At 36.4% G+C, this 23,302-nt stretch overlaps 2 protein-coding genes across 3 annotated transcripts in view; both read left to right on the top strand.

Annotated features, from left to right (window-relative positions):
• The window catches only part of LOC130230687 (phosphoinositide 3-kinase regulatory subunit 6-like), a 29,488-nt gene extending 27,160 nt beyond the window's left edge, over positions 1–2,328 (top strand). The window contains exon 20 of the mRNA XM_056459827.1: positions 1,288–2,328. Within this exon, the coding sequence (XP_056315802.1) occupies positions 1,288–1,450 (163 nt within the window). The 3' untranslated portion in view covers positions 1,451–2,328. The remainder of the gene's footprint in view (positions 1–1,287) is intronic.
• A 1,065-nt stretch (positions 2,329–3,393) lies between these two features.
• On the top strand, positions 3,394–22,095 carry LOC130230091 (bMERB domain-containing protein 1-like). Of its 2 annotated transcripts, none has more exons than XM_056459042.1 (4): positions 3,394–3,607; positions 12,895–13,015; positions 21,606–21,679; positions 21,977–22,095. In XM_056459042.1, the coding sequence occupies exons 1-4, from the start codon at positions 3,529–3,531 to the stop codon at positions 22,093–22,095; spliced, it is 393 nt and encodes a 130-aa protein (XP_056315017.1). In that variant the 5' UTR covers positions 3,394–3,528. The 2 variants fall into 2 exon arrangements, with proteins under 2 accessions (XP_056315017.1, XP_056315016.1); XM_056459041.1 differs by having other exon boundaries at positions 3,394–3,664.
• The last annotated feature ends 1,207 nt before the right edge of the window (positions 22,096–23,302 follow it).

The following is a 23,302-nucleotide window of genomic DNA, read 5'->3' as shown; positions in this document are numbered from 1 at the left end:
GCTAAACGTATTGGCATGACAGACTTATGCCAAGTTCAGACTGCATGATTTTCAAAGTAGTCGTGTCACAGATGTTTTCACACTGAATGAATATCTAGGGTCGTGTTTTGTTGCTGCTTTGTTTACACTGCAAGGTGGATCGGCGACAGGGGGTTTGACACTGCATGACTTTAAAATTGGAAGAACCGCCAACAACCATGCCCAAACTACTCACAACCAAACACACACGATAAATGACATGGAAACAACGCAAGGTCACGTAATATTTCTTTTGATATTAACTACATAATGAGAAAGAAGCCTTTTAGTGGGGTAGAAAATGTACTTATTTTTCTCACCTGGGTTTGAAGGGAATTAGCAATTTAACTTAACTTTTTATTTTTTGACCCGGTTGTGGTATTGCTCAGATGACACGTCAAAAAGACATGGGTGTTCGTGCCAAATTTGCACTAGATTTCCTCAATTTCTTGGGTCCAAATAAACTGAAAATGAACGCTTTTAATTTCTCTCCAACATCTCGCTGGCCTGCAGATACCCATACTAGTAGATGCTGCTCTCTCTTTGGCTGTAGGTAATCGCTGATGTTATTTTCAATTAAAACACATTTCACACGCATGATTTTGAATCACCGTCAGATCCAGATATTTAGCATGCCAAATATCTCATGGGTGTTGGCAACTCATCGGCGATTCTCTCGGATCGCATCTTTTATAGTTCATACTGTGTGATTGTTACACACGTGAACGAGCAGCGATTTACCTGTGATTTCCCTGTCGGCGAGTCAAAATCGGGGCTAAAATCATGCAGTCTGAACTCGGCATTAGCTGCTGTGAAATTTTCCACACACTCTCCCATTCACGTCGGAAGACACACGCAAAGAGGAAACGGAGGCGTCTCCAATGCCACAGCAGCTGGATCTCCAGCTTATAGCTGAATGATCAGCTCTTCAGCGGCTAAAGTGTAATGCTCTGCGTGCACTGGTTATATACTCTACTAATGATTAATCCCCAGCACCTGTGGAGCTCATCTCATTGGCCTATTTTATTACTCTTGGAGTGATTGGTTGTCTAGCAATCTCCCATTCGTGTTGGAAGACACACGTCTCCGTTCCCTCTTCAGGGAACTTGGGTTACGTTAGTAACTTAAATGTTTCTTCTTTAAAAAAACACAACCATTTCAATTATACTTGATTTAAAGAATAATAAATATTTTCTTTATGAAGACTGCCCTTTTCATTTATTTTGTATTCAGACTTTGATTCGTGTTGTTTTACATTTTGTAACACAGCATTGAGGTCACTACATGTCGGGACCCTGGATATTACGTTCAAAAATCCTTAAAGTCAAAGTTCATGACAGAAGACGACGCTGACGCTGATGCTGGACTGAGCAAATACATGAGCAAAGGATTGACTCTGCCCATAAACACATTTGCAGGAATAATCGATTAATGAACAAAGATGGAGGATGAAGAGCTTGCGGTGACTGCAAAGGCCAGTTCTTGCTGTTTGTTTTGTGCATTGTGTTTTAAACAGTGCACTGTACAGTTGTGTCTCCGTGTGACACTTCACCAAGCAGGTTTTACTGCATTATGTACTTTTCATTTGTGAATCACAAGTTGATCACTGATACAGGAAGTATTTAATCTTAAACACAGATAATTTACTAACACTAATGCTGGCATGGTATTAAGTTTCTCATAGACTTAAAGAAACACTCAATTTCAGGGGAAATAAGCTCATTTTACAAGTTACCTGGTGTTAAACAATTGAGTTTTACCTGTTTTTAACCTATTCGACCAAATTCCCAGGCACATTTAGGTTACCATGAATCATTGAATTGGATTAGATCATTAGCATCTCATTTCGAGTTTGCGTTATTTTAAAATTTAAAGCATTACTCTTCTGTAGTTACATCATGCACTAAGACTCAGAAAATAAAAAGTTATTAAAATATTTTCTGTCAATATCAAGGAATTGTACTCTCATTCCATTGTAATAATCAATGAACCATGGCTGCAGCAGGCACAATAATATTATGCAGCACATGAAAATTGTCCACAACTAGGTTACCGGGTAACAGCACTGTGTTTGTGCTTTTAATTTTAGTATGGCGTATCTACAGAAGAGTTCTACTTTAAATAGGAATATTATCAGAACTTATATTTTTTTTTCCGAAATGCTAATGGTCTAATCCGATTTAAGTGTTTATGCTAAGCTAAACTAAAAGTGCTCCTGCAACTCCCAGAGATAATCCAATGTATGTAAATATGTTTCTTTTGTATATATTTGTAAAGTATGTTCTGAAATTTCTCTATTTATGCATAGTACACATGTATATATCATTAATAAATATATATATATATATATATATATATATATATATATATATATATATATATACACAAACAAATCTTAGATGTGATTAATCACAATTAACAGCACAAGTTAAAACTCAACTGTTAAACTTTATGTGACTTGTAAAATTAGCCTATTTGCAAAAAAGTGGAGTGTCCTTTAAGAGTTACTTGAATTTGTTTTTACCTTGTTCTCTGTTTTAACAATCAGCCTGTTCCTTAACAGTCTTTTTTTAGGCTTTTCTACCAATAATTGCTATATTTACAGTATGATATGAAGTATATTACAGTATAATCAAGGAATAATGTGCTATGGTTATATGCACACTATATAATGCCATTGAGAAACTGACATTACCATTAACTGACCCCAATGATTTGCACTTCTTTGTTACATATTTTGTTTAATACCTTTGTTTTGTGTGTTTACATTTATATTTGGAGTGCTCAATGAAAATGACATATTTTTATACCTTAAAAAATGAAACGCATATGAAAAAAATTATATTTTTCATACTGTTTGTGACTGTTGTATGTGTAGAACATCACTAATGTTACACAAATGGTTAACAGCTTTGAACGGCTGTGTTGTGCAGTAAGCTGGTCATGTTTCTTTGAAACAGTTATTATTGGTGCCACTATTTTAATCTAACTTCCTCATATGATTATCTGTACAGTTTTGGGTTTATGGGTCCCTTTTCAGTTCTGACCTCACACCAATAACCAGTCTTCTGTTAAAGAACAAATTGATGTGGCTACATATATTGTAAAACTAGCCAATCTTATTCAGTTGTATTGTTATTTTTAATGCCATTATTCATGCCGAAACTTTGCACAGTTGTTAATTTGACCACTGGTTTTGTAAATATTGTGATTTGATTTTGTAAATATCTATGCTAAATAAATGTATTCGTTGTATTATTATCAACTACAATGTGTTGTTGTTGTTCTACAAATGACCGCACGATGTCGCCAATGAGTCAGAAACTGCAGTTGAACCTCTGCCGGCGCGCAATGATGTCTAGATATCCTTTGCCGTAGCTATTTCATCAGCAACGAGAACCGCTGGATCATCTTCATTATTTTACCCTGCTCTCTTGCTAAGCATATCTCAGCTAAGTCAGGATTTGTGCATATATTCGGGTTTATTTATTCATTCATCCGTGGCGCGTGATGGATGAAAAGCGCAGAGCCTCCTGTCAGTACGGATCCCTGGAATGCACGAAATGGAAAACAGATGTGGACCAAACAGGTATCCCTACACCTGGCTGTCACTGTAGCAAAACCTGTCAAAACGTATTGGTGAAAGGTATAGTACACTACAACACACGTGCGTTCTCTTCTTCATTTAGGGTTTGTGCAGATTTAATGCCACAGGTGGAACTTCTGCTCCTGTGGAGATTGAGTTCAGGTAGATGAGGAGGTTGTAACCTGCAGAGATCTGACAAGAGCTGAGTCTCGGAGTTTAGCCATTAGAAACGTATATGCTTTACATTGAGATATTATTCCAGGATCATGTTTTTTAATTTAAATTAAATGCATACTGTAAATGTTTGGAATTTTCTTTGAAAATAGTGGAGCTAAAAGATGAATTGAATGAGGTACTTTGCTGTATATGTGGTGAAAAAATTGTGAATGTTTTAACAATGCAATTCTTTACTGTACGAATGTCCTCAAGTTAGTTGTATTTGTTTGTTTATTTATTAATTCATTCACACCCTAATTTATTTTATTTATTTTTTTATTCATTTATTTTCTGAAAAACTATGTAGTTAAAAACAGTTAAAGGGCATTTCTGGAAGTACCACATATAATTACATTGTAAATATATATTTTACTAGAGTAAATGTTCTAAAATAAAGTGTAATAAAATACACTATTTAAAGTGTAATTATTTATAGTGTAATTATGTGTGATATGTGATAAATATTTAATAGCAAACACAAATTATAGAAACAAAACATGCATTGGAAAATATTCAAACCACATTCTTCTGAACCACATTAGTCTTATAGCTTTCTCAGCCAGTACAGTACATAGATTTGAATGGTTTTTCTATTCACAAAAAATTGTCAGTGTTTCTGTTGGTAATTTGTCAATAATGTAGCCATTTGCCTCACGACAATGTTTTTTGAACATTGTTAGCAAGCATTTGTGATTCAGATTTCCATTTTCATTTTTGATCAGTTCCAGGGGACACGTATTAATGGATTTGATACACAAGATCACAAGCAATTTCATAGATGCAATTAGAATATGAATCTCACATAAATCATGAGCACTTGGCTCAACTCAACACGTGTAGATGTGGTCAAGTTCACACTGGAAAATCAAATAGGGAAAAAGGTGATTTAATTGAATGTGACGTGGTTATTGATGTCAGATGGGCTGATGTGATTATTTGAGAAACTGCTGACCTGTGGGCATTTTTTGCACACAACCATCTCTGGGGTTTAAAGAAAAATAGAGAGAGAGAAAATATCCAGTGAGTGGCAGTTCTGTATACAGTGAGTAAAAATCCATTGCTGATGCTAGAGGTCTGAGGAAAATGACCCGAGCTGAATGAAAGACTACTCAAACAATGACATGCTCCAATCAAATTATGCAGGAGAGCCTCTCTAAACCTTGAAGGAGATGTTGTTGTCTTAAGACCAGTGGTGGAAAGAGTACTGAAGAACCATACTGAAGAATCATACTTGAGTAAAAGTATCTGTTGTATATATTACAGTATATATAATAAAGTATGAGTAAAAAGTAGACCTTTTCAAAAGTACTCAAGAGTAGTGAGTAGTGAGTATTATGCTGTAAAAAGCTGATGCATTTACATGTCATAGTCCCTATATTAATCTGGGGTCCCACAGCGGAATGAACCACCAACTTATCCAGCATATGTTTTACGCTGCAGATGCTCTTCCATTTGATATTTGATTGATTTTAGGTTGTGTTAGAAAGTGACCAAAATTCAACGTCTTGTCAACATCTTAAACCATCATCATACCGACATCAAATACTGACATTTATTCATCAGGTACTGTATGGCAACCAAAATCCAACGTCTAATAGACGTCATAGGGGTAACGTCCATGCAACGTCAAGCTGTAACATCATTAGACATTGATATTTGGTTGATTTCAGGTTGGACGTTGAACATTGATGTCGACCTGAAGTTGAGTTCTGATGTCAACCCTGTTTTTATTTCCAAACAAAATGCAATGTCCCCATGACGTTGGGGTACAATGTCAATCTGAAGTCATGTTGACGTCTTGTGCCTGCTGGGTGTTTCGGCCATTTCGGTCATCATACAGTAAACATCCGTCATTTTCTCATAAGTTACATGCATCTAAACAGTCTCTGGGTCAATGCGTGTAAAGATTTTGGACATCTTCTTGAACACTTTTAATGCTTCCAAACAGTTTGCTGCAATTATAAAGCACCCATGTCGTGCGGTTGTTCAGTATGATGCAATTTACCTTCTATGTGCGATTTGATTGGACAGGAATCACAGGACTGATTTTTCTACTCCCCATAGACAAGAAAAAATAAAGTAGAGACTGCAGGTTGAAGGAAAGTAGTGGAGTAAAAGTACCAATACTGCATTAAAATGTACTCAAGGGAAAGTAAAAGTACACATTTTTGAAAATTACAATTCCTGAGAAAAACTACTCACTTACAGTAGTTACACCACTGCTTGAGACTTTTCTGAAAACCATTTTTTAAAGTTGTTTGTCTTGTCTTTGTCTCAACCAAATTTCTTAGCCCAAGATTAAGAAGACTTTGGATTTTTTAATTTAAAAATTCTTTACATGTGGAAATATCATTGTCTGATTTATTAACTAACCTGTTTATTGTGTTTGAATGTAAAGGTTCTGTTTCAAATGCAATATATGCTTCTAATGCTTCTAATCTGATTAATTTTGTTAAAGTACAGAAGCTACTAGTGCTCTTCAAATGTGCAAAATGTAATCTAAATGAATATAAATAGTGACAAAGTTTAGGATATTAGAGAAAAAAAATACTTGTTTGCTAATAAAATTTTATATTGGATTTTTATTCAATTTTTTTTTTTATTTTATAATATTTTATATAAGCAGACACTATCACAAGAGTAAAGCCTTTTTACAATTGTGAGTCTTAGTATCTGCAGAAATATTCTGAGGGTCATACAAAAACAACTTGAAGGCATGGATTCGACCTGCATTGTACTGTTCAGGTTGGTGATGGAAGTGCAATGGTGTCAAGAATATTTTCTTGGGACATTTTGGGCCCCTTAGAGCCAATTAAGCATTGTTTAACACCACAGTCTACCTGAGAATTGCTGTTGAGCATGTCCATCCCATTATGACCACACTGCACCCATCTTGTAATGGCTGCTTCCCACAGGATAATGTGCTGTCACAAAGCCCAAATCATCTCAGTCTGGTTTCTTCTCAAATGTTGTCCACGGTCAACAAATCTCAATCCAGTAGAGCACTTTTAGGTGCAAGAGGAGAATATACACAAAAAAAAAGTATTTAAAAAAAAAAAAGAAAGTATTTTTTTTTTTTTTGCTCGTTTATTGGGACAACTTAATTTTTTTATGTTCAATCCACATACATTTGTTAAAGTATTAACTTAACTTAATCAATTTGTGTCGGGACAACATTAATGAATTGTGTGGAACCCTGCATTTTTTACAGTGTACACAAAAAAAACTTATTTGTAATGAGCTGAAACAACACTATTCTTGAGCTTATTTGGGGACAATTTAATTGTTCTATGTTCAACCCACTTAAATTTGTTGAGTTAACTTAATCAGTCAGTTTGTGTTGGGACAACGTGAATGAATTGAATGGAAATTTTTTTTTTAACAGTGTAGACTATTTGCAGCAACTGTGCATTGCTTTTATGTCAACATAAATCCCTGAGCACCCACAAACACAGATATCACTGTAAAATGATGGCTTCCACACAATACCTCCATGTTGTCCCAACACAAATTAAGTTAACTTAATCGTTTTTACAAATTTAAGTGAATTGAACATAGAAATCTCAAGAATTGTGTTGATCCAGATCATTTCAAATACGTAGTTTGAACAAGCAGCAAATATATTTTTTGAGTGTACAGTATTCTGACACAGTTTCTGGAACATGACATGACATCATTGCATCAGTCATATCAAAAATTTCCAATCTTTACTCCAGATGTGCGATACTGAAGAAAAATGCTATATAGCATGCTAAACAACGTTATATTTCATATATGACACAGGAATGGAAAGCATTTTTTTTTTTTTTTTTGGAAATTGAGATTTCTACATCACATTATCAAATCTGAATAAGTAAGTTTTCCATTAATGTGTTGTTTGTTAGGATAGGACAATATTTGACATACAAATCTAGAATTTGAGGGTTCTGTTTAGGTTTTTTTTTTTTTTTTTGAAAGTTTTTTCTTCTCCATGGTAGAGTGAGCATGTACACATAATGGTGAGAGCAAGGCACGCAATATCAACATCAATACACTTCACTCAGCATAAGGAAGCCAGTGCAGCACTACAGAGTGCACAGGACCTGCTCCAAAGACCTTTTTTTATATTTTTTTTCTTTTTTTTAAATAGAAGAACTATAGTGACCTGACCGCCTTGGTGAGTTTTTTTAACCATTATTTACAACACATCGCTTATATATTTACGTGGTGATGTGTCTGGTTTATCACATAACTTTAACAAGCAATGCGGTCATCTTTCTCTGAAGCTGCACCACACTTGTGCACTGTTGACTCAGTAGATCTGCCCACAGCACGCCTCCAGGCACTTGGCTTTTTCCAAAGAGAATAGCAAATCTATCTTTGTCTTATAAGTATTTAAAAAACTAAAGACTTTCCAGAGAAACAATGCATGCAGTACTGCTCTACTCAAGGTATTTTATTTTAAACGTATACTTTTTGGTCATTGTTATAGCCAACATATGCTTCGTATTATTTCAAAGGAGTTTGTGGCCTTTTTATATGTTTCACTGTTGCAAAAAGACTGACATTTTAACAATGTAAATAAATAAAATGAATATTACTATCGCTTTGATTCACTGGTATAGTTTTATCACCCTGAAAACATCACGAACAACCAGAAGAACAAAAACTCTTGAAACAGAGTATACAGTTACTTTTTTGCGGTCTAATGTGGCTAGCTAGCTTAGTCATTTTTCAGCATCCATACTAGAATACTTACAGATATTTAGACACAAAATCGTGCTTGCTTTCAGATATGGGTGTTAACGTCACTTATCTGCCTGATGTGGTCAAAAGACTTCCAGACGTGTTCTCATTGCAGGCAAACAAAGGTAATTTTGTTTTATAGTGCATCCGGAAAGTATTCATCGCGCTTCACTTTTTTCCACATTTTTTATGTTACAGCCTTATTTCAAAATGGATTACATTCATTTATTTCCTCACAATTCTACACACAATACCCCATAATGACAATGTAAAAAATTTTTTTTTGAAATTGTAGCAAATTTATAAAAATATTAAAGCTGAAAAGTATTCACAGCCTTTGCTCAATTCTTTGTTGATGCACCTTGGCAGTAGTTACAGCCTCAAGTCTTTTTTAATATGATGCCACAAGCTTGGCACACCTGTCTTTGGGAATGTTTGCCCTTTCCTCTTTGCAGTACCTCTCAAGCTCTGTCAGGATGGGAAACGACGGTGTACAGCCATTTTCTCCAGAGATGTTCAATAGGATTTAGGTCTAGGCTCTAGCCGAGCCACTCAAGGACATTCACCGAGTTGTTGTGAAGCCACTCCATTGATATTTTGGAGGTGTGCTTTGCATCATTGTCCTGCTGGAAGATGAACCGTCGCCCCAGTCTGAGGTCAAGAGCACTCTGAAGCAGGTTTTATTCAGGATGTCTCTGTACATTACTGCATTCATCTTTCCCTCTTTCTTATAGTCTGAGAGTCCTTCAGATGCCTTTTGGCAAATTCCAATGCTAAAGAGTGGCTTCCGTCTGACCACTCTACCAGACAGGCCTGATTGGTGGATTGCTGCACAGATGGTTGTCCTTCTGTAAGGTTCTCCTCTCTCCACAGAAGAGTTCTGGTGGTTCCAAACATCTTCCACTTACGGATGATGGAGGCCACTGTGCGCAATGGAACTTTCAGAGCAGCAGAAATTTTTCTATATCCTTCCCCCGCTTTGTGCCTCAAGACAATCCTGTCTCGGAGGTCTACAGACAATTCCTTTGTCTTCATGCTTGGTTTGTGCTTTGACACTCTGTCAGCCCTGGGACCTTATATAGACAGGTGTATGTCATTTCAAATCATGTCCAATCAACTGAATTTACCACAGGTGAACTCCAATTAAGATGCTGAAACTTCTCAAGAATGATCAGTGGAAACAGAATGTACCTGACCTCAATTTAGAGCTTCACGGCCAAGGCTGTAAATACTTATGTACATGTGATTTTTCAGTTTTTTATTTTTAATAAATTTGCAGAAATTTCAAAAAAATCTTTTTTCACATTGTCATTATAGGGTATTGTGTGTACATTGTTGAGAAAATAAATGAATTTAATCCATTATGGAATAAGGCTGTAACATAAAAAAGTGAAGCACTATGAATACCTTCCGGATGAACTGTATATTCACAACAGTTTTGCAAAACGTTGCAGTATGCATATTGCAGCATGAACATGTGCAATATTTTTATAAAAAGCTTATTTACATCATACAGTCAAAATTATTAGCCCTCCTGTGAATTTTTTTCCTGTTAAAATTTCTCAGAGTATTTCTTGTAATATTTTTTTCTTCTGGAGAAAGTCTTATTTGTTTTATTTTGTCTAGAATAAAAGCATTTTTAATTTTTTTTTTTTCAAAATAATTTAAGGTTAACATAATTAGCCCCCTAAAGCAATATTTTTTTGTGTTTGTCTACTGAACAAACCATTGTTATACAATGACTTGACTAATTACCCTACCCTGCCTAATTAACCAAGTTAAGAATTTAAATTACACTTCAAGCTGAATACAAGTATCTTGAAAAACGTCTAGTAAAATATGATGTACTGTCATCATGGCAAAGATAACAGAAATCAATTATTAGAAATGAGTTATTAAAACTATTATATTTAGAAATGTGTTGAAAAAAATCTCTGTTAAATAGAAATTGGCGAAAAAATATACAGAGGGGCTAATAATTCTGACTTTAACTGGATATGTGCAGGCAGATACAGTGACTAGAAAAAATATTAAGTCACTTTGGTTTGAAAAAACAAAAAAAACAACAACACCAACAACAGCACAACAACTCTTTAATAAAAATGAAATTACTATTTCCTGAATATTGTCATACTTCCTCATCTCACGCACTGAGTGGCCACTCAGCCGAATAAAACTGACAGAACGTATTAACATCAGCCTAGCATAACGGTTTCCATGCCACTCAAGAGAAAGAGACAGTGTACAATGCCACAGGAGACATCACATCAGCACTGACATAACCAATTGCAGGATCAGGGGAAGAGTTATGCTAGGCCTCCTAAACCCTTGCAAGTAATAATTTGTTGTCTGACAGCCGAGGCGGGTAACCTGGACATGCTGCAATTTTCTGCTGCAGCTAAAGCTTTGATTTATTGGTGCAGGAGGAATACGGAGGAAGTCGCTATAAAGAGGTTTCAAGAACCTCTTAAATAAAAGGAAGAAGTTAGTATAGAAGTAAAAAAATTGTAAAAGTTGTAAACTAAAAATGTCCATTAAATGTGATATCGAAAAAAGGCTTAGTGGCTGTTATACACACAGCAAAAATATAAACAACACTTTATTTTTGCTCTCATTTTTTATTAGTGGAAGATTGCTCTCTGTGTATGACAGTGTATGATCGATGTGTATGACAGCATGTTACAGTACCAATATCCAGCAGCTTTACACAAGCAATTGGTCACACCAGATGACTGACCGGCTTTCTATGTTTTGTTGATTATATATACTTGAACTTGAAATAGGTGTAATGATGGTTCAGTTGATCTTAACAGATAATTTTTCAGAAATTGGGCGGCACGTTAGCTCAATGGTTAGCACTGTCGCCTCATAACAAGAAGGTCGCCAGTTGTCATTTCTGTGTGGAGTTTGCATGTTGTCTTTGTGTTCGTGTGGGTTTCCCCCACAGTCCAAAGACATGCGGTATAGACCATTTTGAGGGATTTAAACAATAGTCCTAATGTATTTCCTGTTTTACATTTTTAATTTCCATTGCTTTCAAAAATATACATATTGATAAACAACATTATGCCAGTGTTTTAACATTGAGATATGATTGAATTGCCTCTTGTTACAGTTGTTAGAATAGTTTGACAACAAGAAATGTTCATGGGCCAGTGACGTGACCACATTGAAATGGTCTATAGGTAAATTTAACAAACTAAATTGGCCTTAGTGTACGGGTGTGTGTAAATGAGTGTGAATGTGAGTTTACCAGTACTGGGTTGCGACTGAAAGGGCATCCGCTGCATAAAACATATGCCAGAATAGTTGGTGGTTCTTTCCGCTGTGGCGACCTCTGAAATAGAGATGTAAGAGTGGGTTTTAACCACAGCGTTTCGAACTGTACTTCAGCGGAGCGACTAAAAAGTTACCAGTATGATGATAAAAAAGCTACATTTATAGTCAAACCGACCTTCTGCAATCTTATACCAAAAACGGAAATAAGGGCAGTATTAATAGCTAAAAATGTGGGAGAGCATTGTTATTATATGATTGTATTGTATTACAATATAGAGCAATTAAGTGTTGATGTTAAATCAAAAGTAATTCACAAATACTTGAAAATGAAATGATTTAATGACAATAATTCTCTATGGTTACAACTGAATTAATTACAAATAACTGTATAAAATGATAAAACCTGAAATGATAAAAACATATGATAATAATTGTACCCAGCTTAAATGTAAAATAAAGTTACCAAAGGTAGAAGGAGAGACAGGGGGAGGGAGAGACAAAGAGAGTAAAGGCTGATTTATACTCCTGCGTCAAGCGCACGCGTATGCTACGGCGCAGCCTATGCGTGGTCGCATAGCCCTCTCTGTAGCCGTCGGCGTCGCTGACGTGCAACTCTCAAAAAATGTAACTACACGTAAGGAGCTAGAGCAAAGTTTAACATCTATTTTGTATCTTTCTTGACCATGTGACCAAAGCCCAAATACTGAGACATTCAAACTGACCAATCAACATGTGACCACATCGTATAACCCCCAAATTCCACATACCAGGCCCTGATCTTATCAGCATCTGCCTTTGGAGTCAGTTTGGACTTTTTTTGGTAAAAATAATAAATAAATGCATATAATAATTTAGACTCTTAAAGAGACTAACATGAAGGAAAATGAGTGAATGAATGAATGAATGAATGAATGAATATTCAGAAAGTCTTCACAAGCACTGCTGGTCTTAAGAGAAAGTATGTTGCACAAAATAAAATATTTTTATAATGCAATATAATCTTCATTCATCTCCTCCTGGTCATGATCAGTGTGGTTTCAGTCCAGATCCTCTCGTTTTTCTGTTTTCAGATGCTGATGTGGTATCAATGGCGGACTCTACTATCACAGTTGGCGACATTGAGGGTGAACTGTGTAAGATTGAACGGATAAGAGACATTTTAATTAGGAGGGAATCCGAACTCAGATACATGTGAGTAAACTGTGAATATATGTATACTGTGCACCGTAAAAAAAAAAAGAAGGAAAAAGAAAATATTTCATTGTTGTTACAAATGATGTTACAGGTGATTAACTTAATGTTAAAAGTTAGTTTCTGGTGTTCTTCTACCTTTACCTTTGCATTTAAAATAAAACAAACTATAAATAAGAAAGATTGTTTAGAGAATGTTAAAAGAATTGTTTTCAAGTTATTAGTTTGGGAGCATTTTGAATATTAAACGAAGCAGCACAAGAGAAAACTCTCTGTTCCATGATGTTTGGATTGAGGCTGGTAAAGGAGAAATGAATCAGCAAAGAATAAGCAAAACATAAGAAGGAACAAATCATGCACAACTGTATAGGTTAGAACATGTTTAAATGCAAGGTGCATTTGAACTGGAACCCTGTGTAAATTACAGAGCATGCCATATGAGCTGCTGAGGCCCCGTTTACACTAATACTTTTTAGTTTTAAAATGCATATTTTTTGTTATGGTTATGCCTTTCATCTACACTACCCCAGAGTTTTAGGACCCCGAAAAAGGAGCATTTTGGAAATGCTGAAGAGGCCATTTTGTTTTTAAACTCCTGCTGCTCTGTGCAAGTGTGGAAATTATGAAAATTGGGGCTTTTTCTCAATATCAAGTGCACAAAGGTCCATCTTGCACCCTTTCCTTAAGTTCAAAACTTCTCAAGTTTGATATGGAAAACAAACTCCCGAGAACACGTCGGGTAAGTCTTTAAAGCGAACAGTGTACTTTTTAACGTCATTCACATCACCCTGGCTACGTTGTATCACTATCTTAACAATAAAATGAAAACATGATATAAGGAACTGCCTATTTCATTTTCAGATTAACACCAAAAATGTCAAGGCACCGTGTAACTACATATTTGTATGGCCGTCATCTTCTCTGTATGCATATTTATAGCAAAATAATAAATTAATAATCATTAATGGCTATGATAGTACAATAAGTTTATACAATATAGGAAATAAAGGCAAGCAATCGATGAGATCCAGTGCTAGATCCTAGATGAAATGTCTGACGTACGCTGCTCTCACCTGAGGAGGTGTGCTCAAAGCACCTGCTGACTGCCTGAGGCTCAGACATCCTTATACGCTGTAATGCATGACAGAGTGTGTGTGGTCACGTGATGTGCGTTTTCAGCGGGGTAGTGTAGACAGATCATTTCAGAAATGCTAGGTGAAAACGCCAGTGTGGACGGGATTGTTTTCGTTCTAAAAACTCTGTTTTAAAACTAAAATGTATTGGTGTAAATGGGGCCTGAGTTCTGAATATATTGTAGTCTAGATTTTGCTCTCAAACCTTGAAAGAGAGAATTGCAGTAATCAACTCTCAAGGTAATAACACATAGATGGGCCTTCTAGTAGCAGGGGTGGAAAGGAAAGACCTAATCCTAGCAATATTTCGATGATAAAAGGCTGCTTTAGTAATCATTCTAATGTGTGCCACAAATGTCGATTGACCATTAAATATCACACCTGAAGAGCGGACTTGCAAGACAACAGAATTAGGAAAAAGAATTAAGCATTCTGCAAAGAGAGAAATAAAGTGTTGGAGGTCATTAAAAAATTAAGTAATGTGCTGCTGTATTTAAATGAGCCGTTGCAGCATATAAGCAAATCAGTTACATTCACGCATAAAAACATACTTTTCAGTGTGAAAATGTCAAATTTCAAGAGTATAAAAACGGCCAATGAAATGCCAATGAGTTGGTGGCATCAGTGTGCACAGCTGGCGTCAATGACAATTAGTCATGCTATAAAGACACGGCTAGTGCAAATGCTCGACATCCTTTTCTAGCTGAAGAGACTTTCACGCTCAACAGCTAAGGGACAATCGTTGTGGCGAAGGAAAATAGCATTTCTGTTCCCCCCCTCGGGGAACGAAGGGTTACTTTAGTAACCGTAGCGTTCCCCTTCGGATGGGGAACTCCATGCTATGTGGAAACTTCCACTATGGGGAAATCTATGGAAAACGCCACAATGAAAGAACCTTACCACGTCCCTGGCGAAGGGTGTGCCACGCAGTAGAGTGAGCACACCTGCATCGCCCCGAGACGCAGCCTTCCAACGTGTCCCCTGGCCCTTACTTACCTGTTCAGGTTAGCTATATTTTTCGGGGAGTCGCAGTAAAATAAGGTTTTAAATACGACAGTACGTTGGGAAAGCGCTCAGTCCCGATAGGGAGGATGCTGCGGAGGTCACCTGCTACCCAAAAAAAAAGGGGAGACCTGGTGACACTTGTGGACTAGCCCAGAGAAGGGGAGGTAGGTGGCCATAGCATGCATTGGAGGGCGGAGGTGCACGCAGCACACTGCGTGAGCCTATTGTCTGCATCCAGGAAGAAGGGGACGGGGGGCTTAGAAGGTCCTTGCCTTCATCCTCCACATCACACCCCTCTAGTCGGTCCGGCCGCGGGGCAGGGGGATAAACCATCTCCAGAGCCACGGCCGAAGCAGCCTGGGGAAGCACGGCCACAAAGTCTGCTTCTAGATTCGACGCCGCGCTCATCATGCCGGAAAGAGGGAGCGGGTTCTGATCCTCATCAGACATTGACAAGCCCATCCTCCAAGGATGGTGAGGATGGAAGCGCATTGCAGATCGGGCAGAAAAAAAGTGCCCTGAAGGCTGCGTGTAACTTACTGCGCACTTCCGGGGAGAAGGGGACGGAAGGCTTTGAAGGTCTTGCCTCCTTATATCCTCCACATAACCCCATCTAGTCGGTCCAGCCGCGGGGCTGGGAAAAAACTATTACTAGGCCCACGGGTTCGCATCCTCATCAGACAATGACAGCCCATCCTCCGATGCAGCGATGGACATTTGATCCTCGGTGTCATCAAGTGAGAGAGCAACCATCCAAGGATGGAGCGCTTTTCTTCAACTGAAGCTTAGATGGAGTGCGTAGAGGAGCAAGAGGTCTGCAGCCCAAAGGCGGCGGATTTACTCCCACTGTAACCCTTGAGATCTGCCCGAGTGCCAACCGCAGTAGACACAGGTTAGAGATACCTCAAAGACTCTTTCAGAAGCTTCGTGAAAGGCTCTGAAAGCGAAAAGGATGTCGAGCATTGCACTAGCTGTGTCTTTATAGCATGACTAATTGTTATTGACGCCAGCTGTGCACGCTGACGCTGCCAACTCATTGGCATTTCATGGCCCGTTTTTATACTCTTTCAGGTGATTGGTTTCTGACGAAATCCCATAGTAGAAGTTTCCACATAGCATTGGCGTTCCCCATTCGAAGGGGAACCAAAGCTCACAGGGCTGTGTGCTCTGGACTCCTCTCAAGCGGTGGACTTCAACATTCCAATTGCTTGCTGCCGAACCGTATCATAGACCATTACCATACAGTTGACTTGATTTCAACTCTCCTTGACGCCCACACCAGCGAAGATGCAGCACCACTTCTCGTCTGCTTATCGCCGCTGGCTCCCATTGAAAATGAAGGACTTCCGGCTACTTTAGCGCTCTTACCCGCTTTCGGTGTGAACACACAGTGAGATTGTTATCTATAACTCCTCCCCAAACTATGTGCTGCCCTAAATCTTGCTTTCAGTGGCTGTAGGCCATCAACAAGGTCTTTTTTTCAGTCAGAACTCTTTTCACAAAGCAGGATTTTGAATCATGACAGGTCAAAATATTTTGAATGCCAAATATTTCAAAGGCGTCTGTGATCTCATAGATCTCATCCTTGATAATTCACATTGCATGACTGTCACCATTGTCAAGCACCAATTTGCTTTTGATTTTGGGCAGTTGCTGGCGATTTCACAAAACCTGTCGGCAAGTGAAAATCAAGGCTAAATCGGTGCAGTGTGAACTCTGCATTGGTACTATTAAGTTTCAATGCATCTATTCTTTTATGTTTTGTAGACATTAGCTATGTTTCCATCCAAAGATGCAATTAAATTTCATGCGCATAACTGGAATATCGCAATGAAAAGATGTGTGAGTAAAGCAGCGTCTCTATGCAACGAGTCAAAGAGAACAAAATTATCACTTCCTGACAAAACTGGCGGCAAATAAAAAAACTAAAAACAGAATTTGCTGTAGTAGGAGAAGCTGCGTCAATCTTTCTTCATTTAAGAAATGACTGGCACCTCAGAAGACAATGCCGACATGCAATGAATGCGTGGTGGTGTTTGAAGGCTTCAGACATGGAGCACAGACACTCTTGGCAATTCTGGAGGTAATTAATAATATAATAACACTAATACTGATGTTTTAGAATGACCAAAACAAACATTTCAGATGTTTACAGCGTGCTCTGCCTGCTGGTTTGTCCATTCACGCACATATTTCATGATCACATGATCTCTTTTTTATGCGCAGAATGAATTTGTTCGGTAAAAAATGTTTCCATCAAAGTTCATCAAAGATCTAATAAAAAGTTTATCCAACTATATTCAAATGTATGCACGTTGCCATCAACCGTTCCAATTGATGGCATTTCCATCAACCGTTTTTTTAAGCGCATATTGAAAATGAGTAGATGGAAACGTAAGCTAGCGTGAAAAGAAGACTGTGAGTTCATAAAAATAATACCCTAGACCAAGTTTTCTATAATCTGCCCAGAGGCAAGCATATAGATACTAAATAGTAGGGGCCCCAAAACAGATACACCATACTGACCTTGGTAAATATCTGATTTGGGAAAGGCATGACGTTTGGTCAGTTATGATGACCCATATGTGTTGTTTACCACAACATCTTTTTATATAAGGTAGGACCTGAACCAAACTCAAACTGATCAGGTCTTAAGTCTATGAAGTGAAATAGAATGACATACTGGCCAAATTCTGCACTCAGGTATAACAAGCCAAGATTGTAAAGGCACTAGAGTCAGCTCCTTATGGCAGGGCTGTCTCTGTACTGTGCCTAACCTAAACCTAATCTAAAATGAATGAATTTAATGCCATAATGATAATAATTCAGTTTTGAATAAGGCTGTACCTTTAGCAACAAAAAAGTGTAGTGCTGTGAATACATTTTTGGATATTTTAATAATATTTAGGTAGGTTTTTGTATGTCAGACACTTGTGCGTTCAAAGTCTACCAAACATTATTACTGTTTCTTATGGTCTTCTTTTATTAGTTCACATTTTACACTCATGCATTGACTACATGAATGCAATAATCAATTTTGGTAATTACAAATGGTGTTCAACAGTCAACCCACAAGCTTTGTGCAGTTGAGTAAAGTTGATCTGAGATCTTTATCACCATCACATCTGCAGTCATCCGTCCTTCCTGTTTCCATTACCAAGAGCTACAATCAGCCAGCTGCCCCTCATTAAAATGTAATGCATGCTTTTGATGCTGCCAGAGTGTGTAATGCATGGATATCGGTTTCCTCTCACAGTTATTTGGGGGAAGAGCTTTGCCTATTACAAATCAGTGGTACATTTCTTCCCAAAGGTGTCTGATTAGTGCTCAGCCTCCACTGCCTGTCTCAACTGAACCAGAAAGATACAGAGGGATTCTACTCTAGCTTTGCCACACGCTCACCTTAGTTTGTTTAAAAATGGGATTTAAATGTTTATTTATAGCTAAATTACATGATAATGACAAGACTGTTGACATGAGCAAAAAGGTTTAGGGATTGAAAGCTTTACCTCCCATTCTTGAATTCGCTCGCGGGGCATCATGGGATTAGCATAGCATTCAGGGGATGCGCCACTTCAGAATCTTGCCGGAAGTAGTAAGTCACCCGGTACTTTTCGCATACTGATTTTCGAATTTTATGAATTCGGACATACTGCTTGGCTCGCATACTGATTTTAGTGTACTGTATAGTATGGAAGTATGCGGTTTCGGACGCAGCCATAAACTATGGACAATTTAGCCTACCCAATTCACCTATAGCGCATGTCTTTGGACTGTGGGGGAAAACCAGAGCACCCGAAGGAAATCCACTTGAACATGGGAGAACATGCAAACTCCACACGGAAATCTCAACAGACCCAGCTGAGGCTCGAAGCAGCGACCTTCTCCCTGTATGGCAACAGTGCTAACCACTGCGCCATCGTGCCGCCCCATTTAATATCTTTAATTTAATATTAAGCCTTGAAGGGCAAATACTTCATTTATTTCATGGGCATACAATTCTACAAATATAATTCAATAAATCATATGAAGCATATATACACTAAAGATTACCATATTATTACATAAAAATTAACATCTGCACTGGACAAAATAGTTAGCATTAGTCTTGTATGCTTAACTTGAACAAGAAAAAATATTCAAGCTAAAACATTAAATAAATGTTACGAAAGCAAAAATGTAACTTTCTCAAAACGTCAACATACTGTTACAAGCAGTTTTAATTGTATTTTTAATAATTAGTCTGATTGTATTTCTTGAAAAGTAATGTTTCAATTAATGATCTGTCAAACAGAACCTTATAATTCTAGAAGGAAAATTACTTTTTAGAATTAGAGGGTTCTATCTGTATTTGCCCTGTTTTTTTTTTTTTTTCGTAAGAAAAGTTTGATAATTTACATTTAGAGAGTCTCTTTCATGTTAACATGAAGAGAACCTGTTACACACATATTGTTTGCTATATGCAGGGATGGGCAGTATTTATGATACAAGTATTTAAAATACGTATTTCAAATACAAAATAATATTTTGTAATTTGTATTTTAGGAGGTTTTTGAACATGGGTTAATATTTTTCATCAAAATACTTTAGTGTCTTGTATTTTTGCATTTTTAAAATAGTGTAAAATATTTTGCAAGAAGTCTACATCATAAAAATCATAAAAATGTGGCCTCTGATTGGTGCTTTCTCAGTTATTTGCCTAAACTTGAGATCAGAACAGAAAACTGATTAAGAAGGTGGTCAATGCATGGAGTATGGATGGAAATACACACATAAAGAAAATAACAGACAAATGGCAGGGGTATATTTGGGAACAAGTCCACAATCATTGAAAATAGTACACTGCACAATGCACAATAAGTCCTACATTGGCGATATCTACAATACTGTTTCAAATGCCAATAGTTGATCTGCAGGTGCACTTTATAGTTATTAAAGAGGAATATGTCTGTCTAAAGATGTCAGAGTGGCACAATACAGTATATTAGACACAATATAAATAATACTCCAGTATATACAGACTGGTCAAAAACTCCAGAATCCCGTTACGGCAGCAGCAGGATGTACAGGTGCTGGTCAAATAATTAGAATATTTGAAATGATTTATTTCACTAATTCCATTTAAGAAATGAAACTTGTATAATGTACACATTCATTCCACACAGGCTGATATATTTCAAGTGTTTATTTCTTTTAATTTTTATGATTTTGATGACAACTATTGAAAACCCTAAATTCATTTGCTTAGAAAACTAGAATATTGTGAAAAGGGTCAGTATTGAAGACACCCGGTGCCACACTCTAACTCAGAACACCTAGCCTTAAATGGTTTCTCAGTCTAGTTCTTATTGTTATATTATCTATATTATATTAGAATAAGGTATTCTAATTATATGACCAGCATCTGTATATGAAGAGTTTAAAACTGCAAAAACTGATAGCTCCATTTTTAGAGATATCATGTTTTATGATGTGAATTATAGAAATGACTAAAACTGATTTTAGTAGTTTTCAGAAATCATGTTTTTTTACATTAAGTATTGAAGATTTCAATTGCAAAAACAATCTAAATGTATTTTTATAAAATATATGAGCAAAAACATTTTAAATAACCTCTTTATAGATCACCCGTTTAAAATATAAGACTGTTAAGAGATGGTGTTAATTTTACTAGCTATGCAATGGATGGAAACACAATAAAGAGATATAGTACTATATTTCAGTTCTTTAGCTGCATTAGATGGTTTTTAGTGTGATTAAAGAGTGAATAAAGAGATCATCTTCAAGATAGGACTTTCTGTATGAAATCTGTACAAAATTTATACTGAAATCAAAGATATATGACTACCTCCTCATGTGCAGGAGTAGAGGTGAATGAGTTGGCAGAGAAGCTGACTTAAACTTGCTCAGAGAAATGTTGTTGATGTCAAACATTGTTTACTTCACTAAGTCAGTTTATGGTAAAGGGATTGATCCAATATGAACATTAATATGAGGTTTGCCAAAAAATGCCATGCTCCTTTGAAAAGGTATCTTGTAGCATTTTCAAAATAGAGTATTTTGTAGTTTATTTTGATACATGTAAAGTTAAGGTATTTGGTATTTTATTTTAAAATACATTTCAATTCATTTTTGCCCATCCCTGGCTATATGGAACGCAAAATCTTTGAAGCTCAATATCTCAAAATCATTTAGAGCGCAGATAGAACCTTATACTTCAAAGGTGACTAATTATTAAGATGATAAGATTATGAGTTGATTGTATTTAACTCATTCGGAAAATATCTAAAAATTATTTTAAACCTTGTGAATTATTGCTATTTTTATTGTTGATACAATTTTTGATGTAAAATATCTACAGCAATATGTATCAATACCAGTAAAAGTAGCAATAAAAAACGATTTAATTATTGCAAAGTTTATTATACTAACATATCCTTTTGTTTACACAGGATGGATGATATCCAGTTATGTAAAGAAATTACAAGACTGAAGAAAGAGCTTCAGAAGCTTCTGTCTATCCCAGGTGAGGTGTGAAAACCCTTCTTGTATTACATACAAAATTAAGAAATACTTTTTTAAGCTATAGTTGTTGTTTTTCTATTGAAGTTAGCAGTATAAATATTAAAGAGCTCGTTTATTATTCAGTTGATTATTTCAATTGCAAGAAGGAGCATAACAAGAGATGCACTGCTAATTGAGCCACTCATTTAAGGGCCAACTTTATTTTGCATACATTATTTAAGCTTTCTTTTAGAGTAAGAAGTGGCCTGGTATTGGCAAATAAAATGAAAGCTGTAAAAAAATGAAAATGCATTTTCAGATAATGACAAATCCAATGAAGACAAACAGAAGGAGGAAGAACTTCTAAAACAGATTCATAAATTAGTGGAGGCCAGAGATTTCCTGGTGGACGACGTGGAGTTTGAGCGTCTCAGGTGAGCTAATTTCAGCATGCTGAAAAAAATGATTGAAGCTGACACACAATTCATTTACACCCTTTATTAAATCTCTTATTGAGCTGTTCTGAAGCAGACAGGATTCTGTCTCAGGCCTGAGAAAAAAAAAAAAACATTACTCAACTCTAAGCGCAGAAGTAATAGGATTTTGTTTGTAATGAAGTCAAGGATTCTGCCTCAGCGATTTCAGGAATGAAATGCCTGCAGCATGTGCCATTTGCAGAGTTTACTATTGAAACTGACTTTGAATCAAGGGTTTATGTTTTCCTTGCTTTTAATCATGGAAGTTTATTAACAGTTTAAATGCGGTTGACTTGTTCTTTTCATTTACTGTAAACTAATATTTAATTTTCATATTTCAGTGTTAACAATTATGATCAATATCAGCTCCATATTAAAAAGTGTCCATGCTCCATGTTCAAAATCTACAGTGTTGAGAAAATACTGATTTGCACCAGAAATATTTTTTACTTCACTGCATGGTTGTAAAGGGATAATTCACCTAGAAATGAAAAGTAGTTTTCTTTAATCACCCTCGGGCCATTCTCGAAGTTAAATAATTGCAAACAATTTATATGGGCTGAGTTTAAACAAACTAAGAAAAACATTAAGAACATTACTAAATTTAATTTGTTTGTTTAGTCAGCCTGTTTAAATTGTTTGCAATGACTTGCCTTAAATTTATTTTTAGTAAATCCAATTTTTTCTTTTCTCCAACTGACACAGTTACTTGGTGATTCATAAAATGCAACCTGCTCTTTGTTTTGTCTATCCTTTTGTAATGAAATTTTTTGAATAAATGTTCAGAAAGTCAATTGCAATAAAATTAAAATAGCAAAAATTGTTAGCCTATAAATAAATGTGATGTGAATTGGCTAGACTGCAGGGGTATCCAAACTCTGTCCTGGAGGACCATTGTCCTGGAGAGTTTATTTACACTTGCTTCAAACACAAATCCCAAGAAGTTCTAGTACAATCTAGTATAAGATTGATTAGCTGGTTCAGGTGTGCTTGATTAGGGTTTGAGCTACAGTAAACTCTCCAGGACACTGGCCCTTCAGGACCAAGTTGGACACCCCTGGGCTAGAGTTTGGATATTCAGAGCTCATGCAACATCACCATGATCAAATGCTTTCTTTATTGACAGTTGGTTTTGTTCTGTTTACTTTTTTCAGCATCTGAAATTCACT

This window comes from Danio aesculapii, chromosome 6, assembly GCF_903798145.1.
Source record: "Danio aesculapii chromosome 6, fDanAes4.1, whole genome shotgun sequence".
Lineage (NCBI taxonomy): Eukaryota > Metazoa > Chordata > Actinopteri > Cypriniformes > Danionidae > Danio > Danio aesculapii.
The sequence above is the reverse complement of the archived record's forward strand: the minus strand, read 5'-3'. Positions and strand labels throughout refer to the sequence as shown.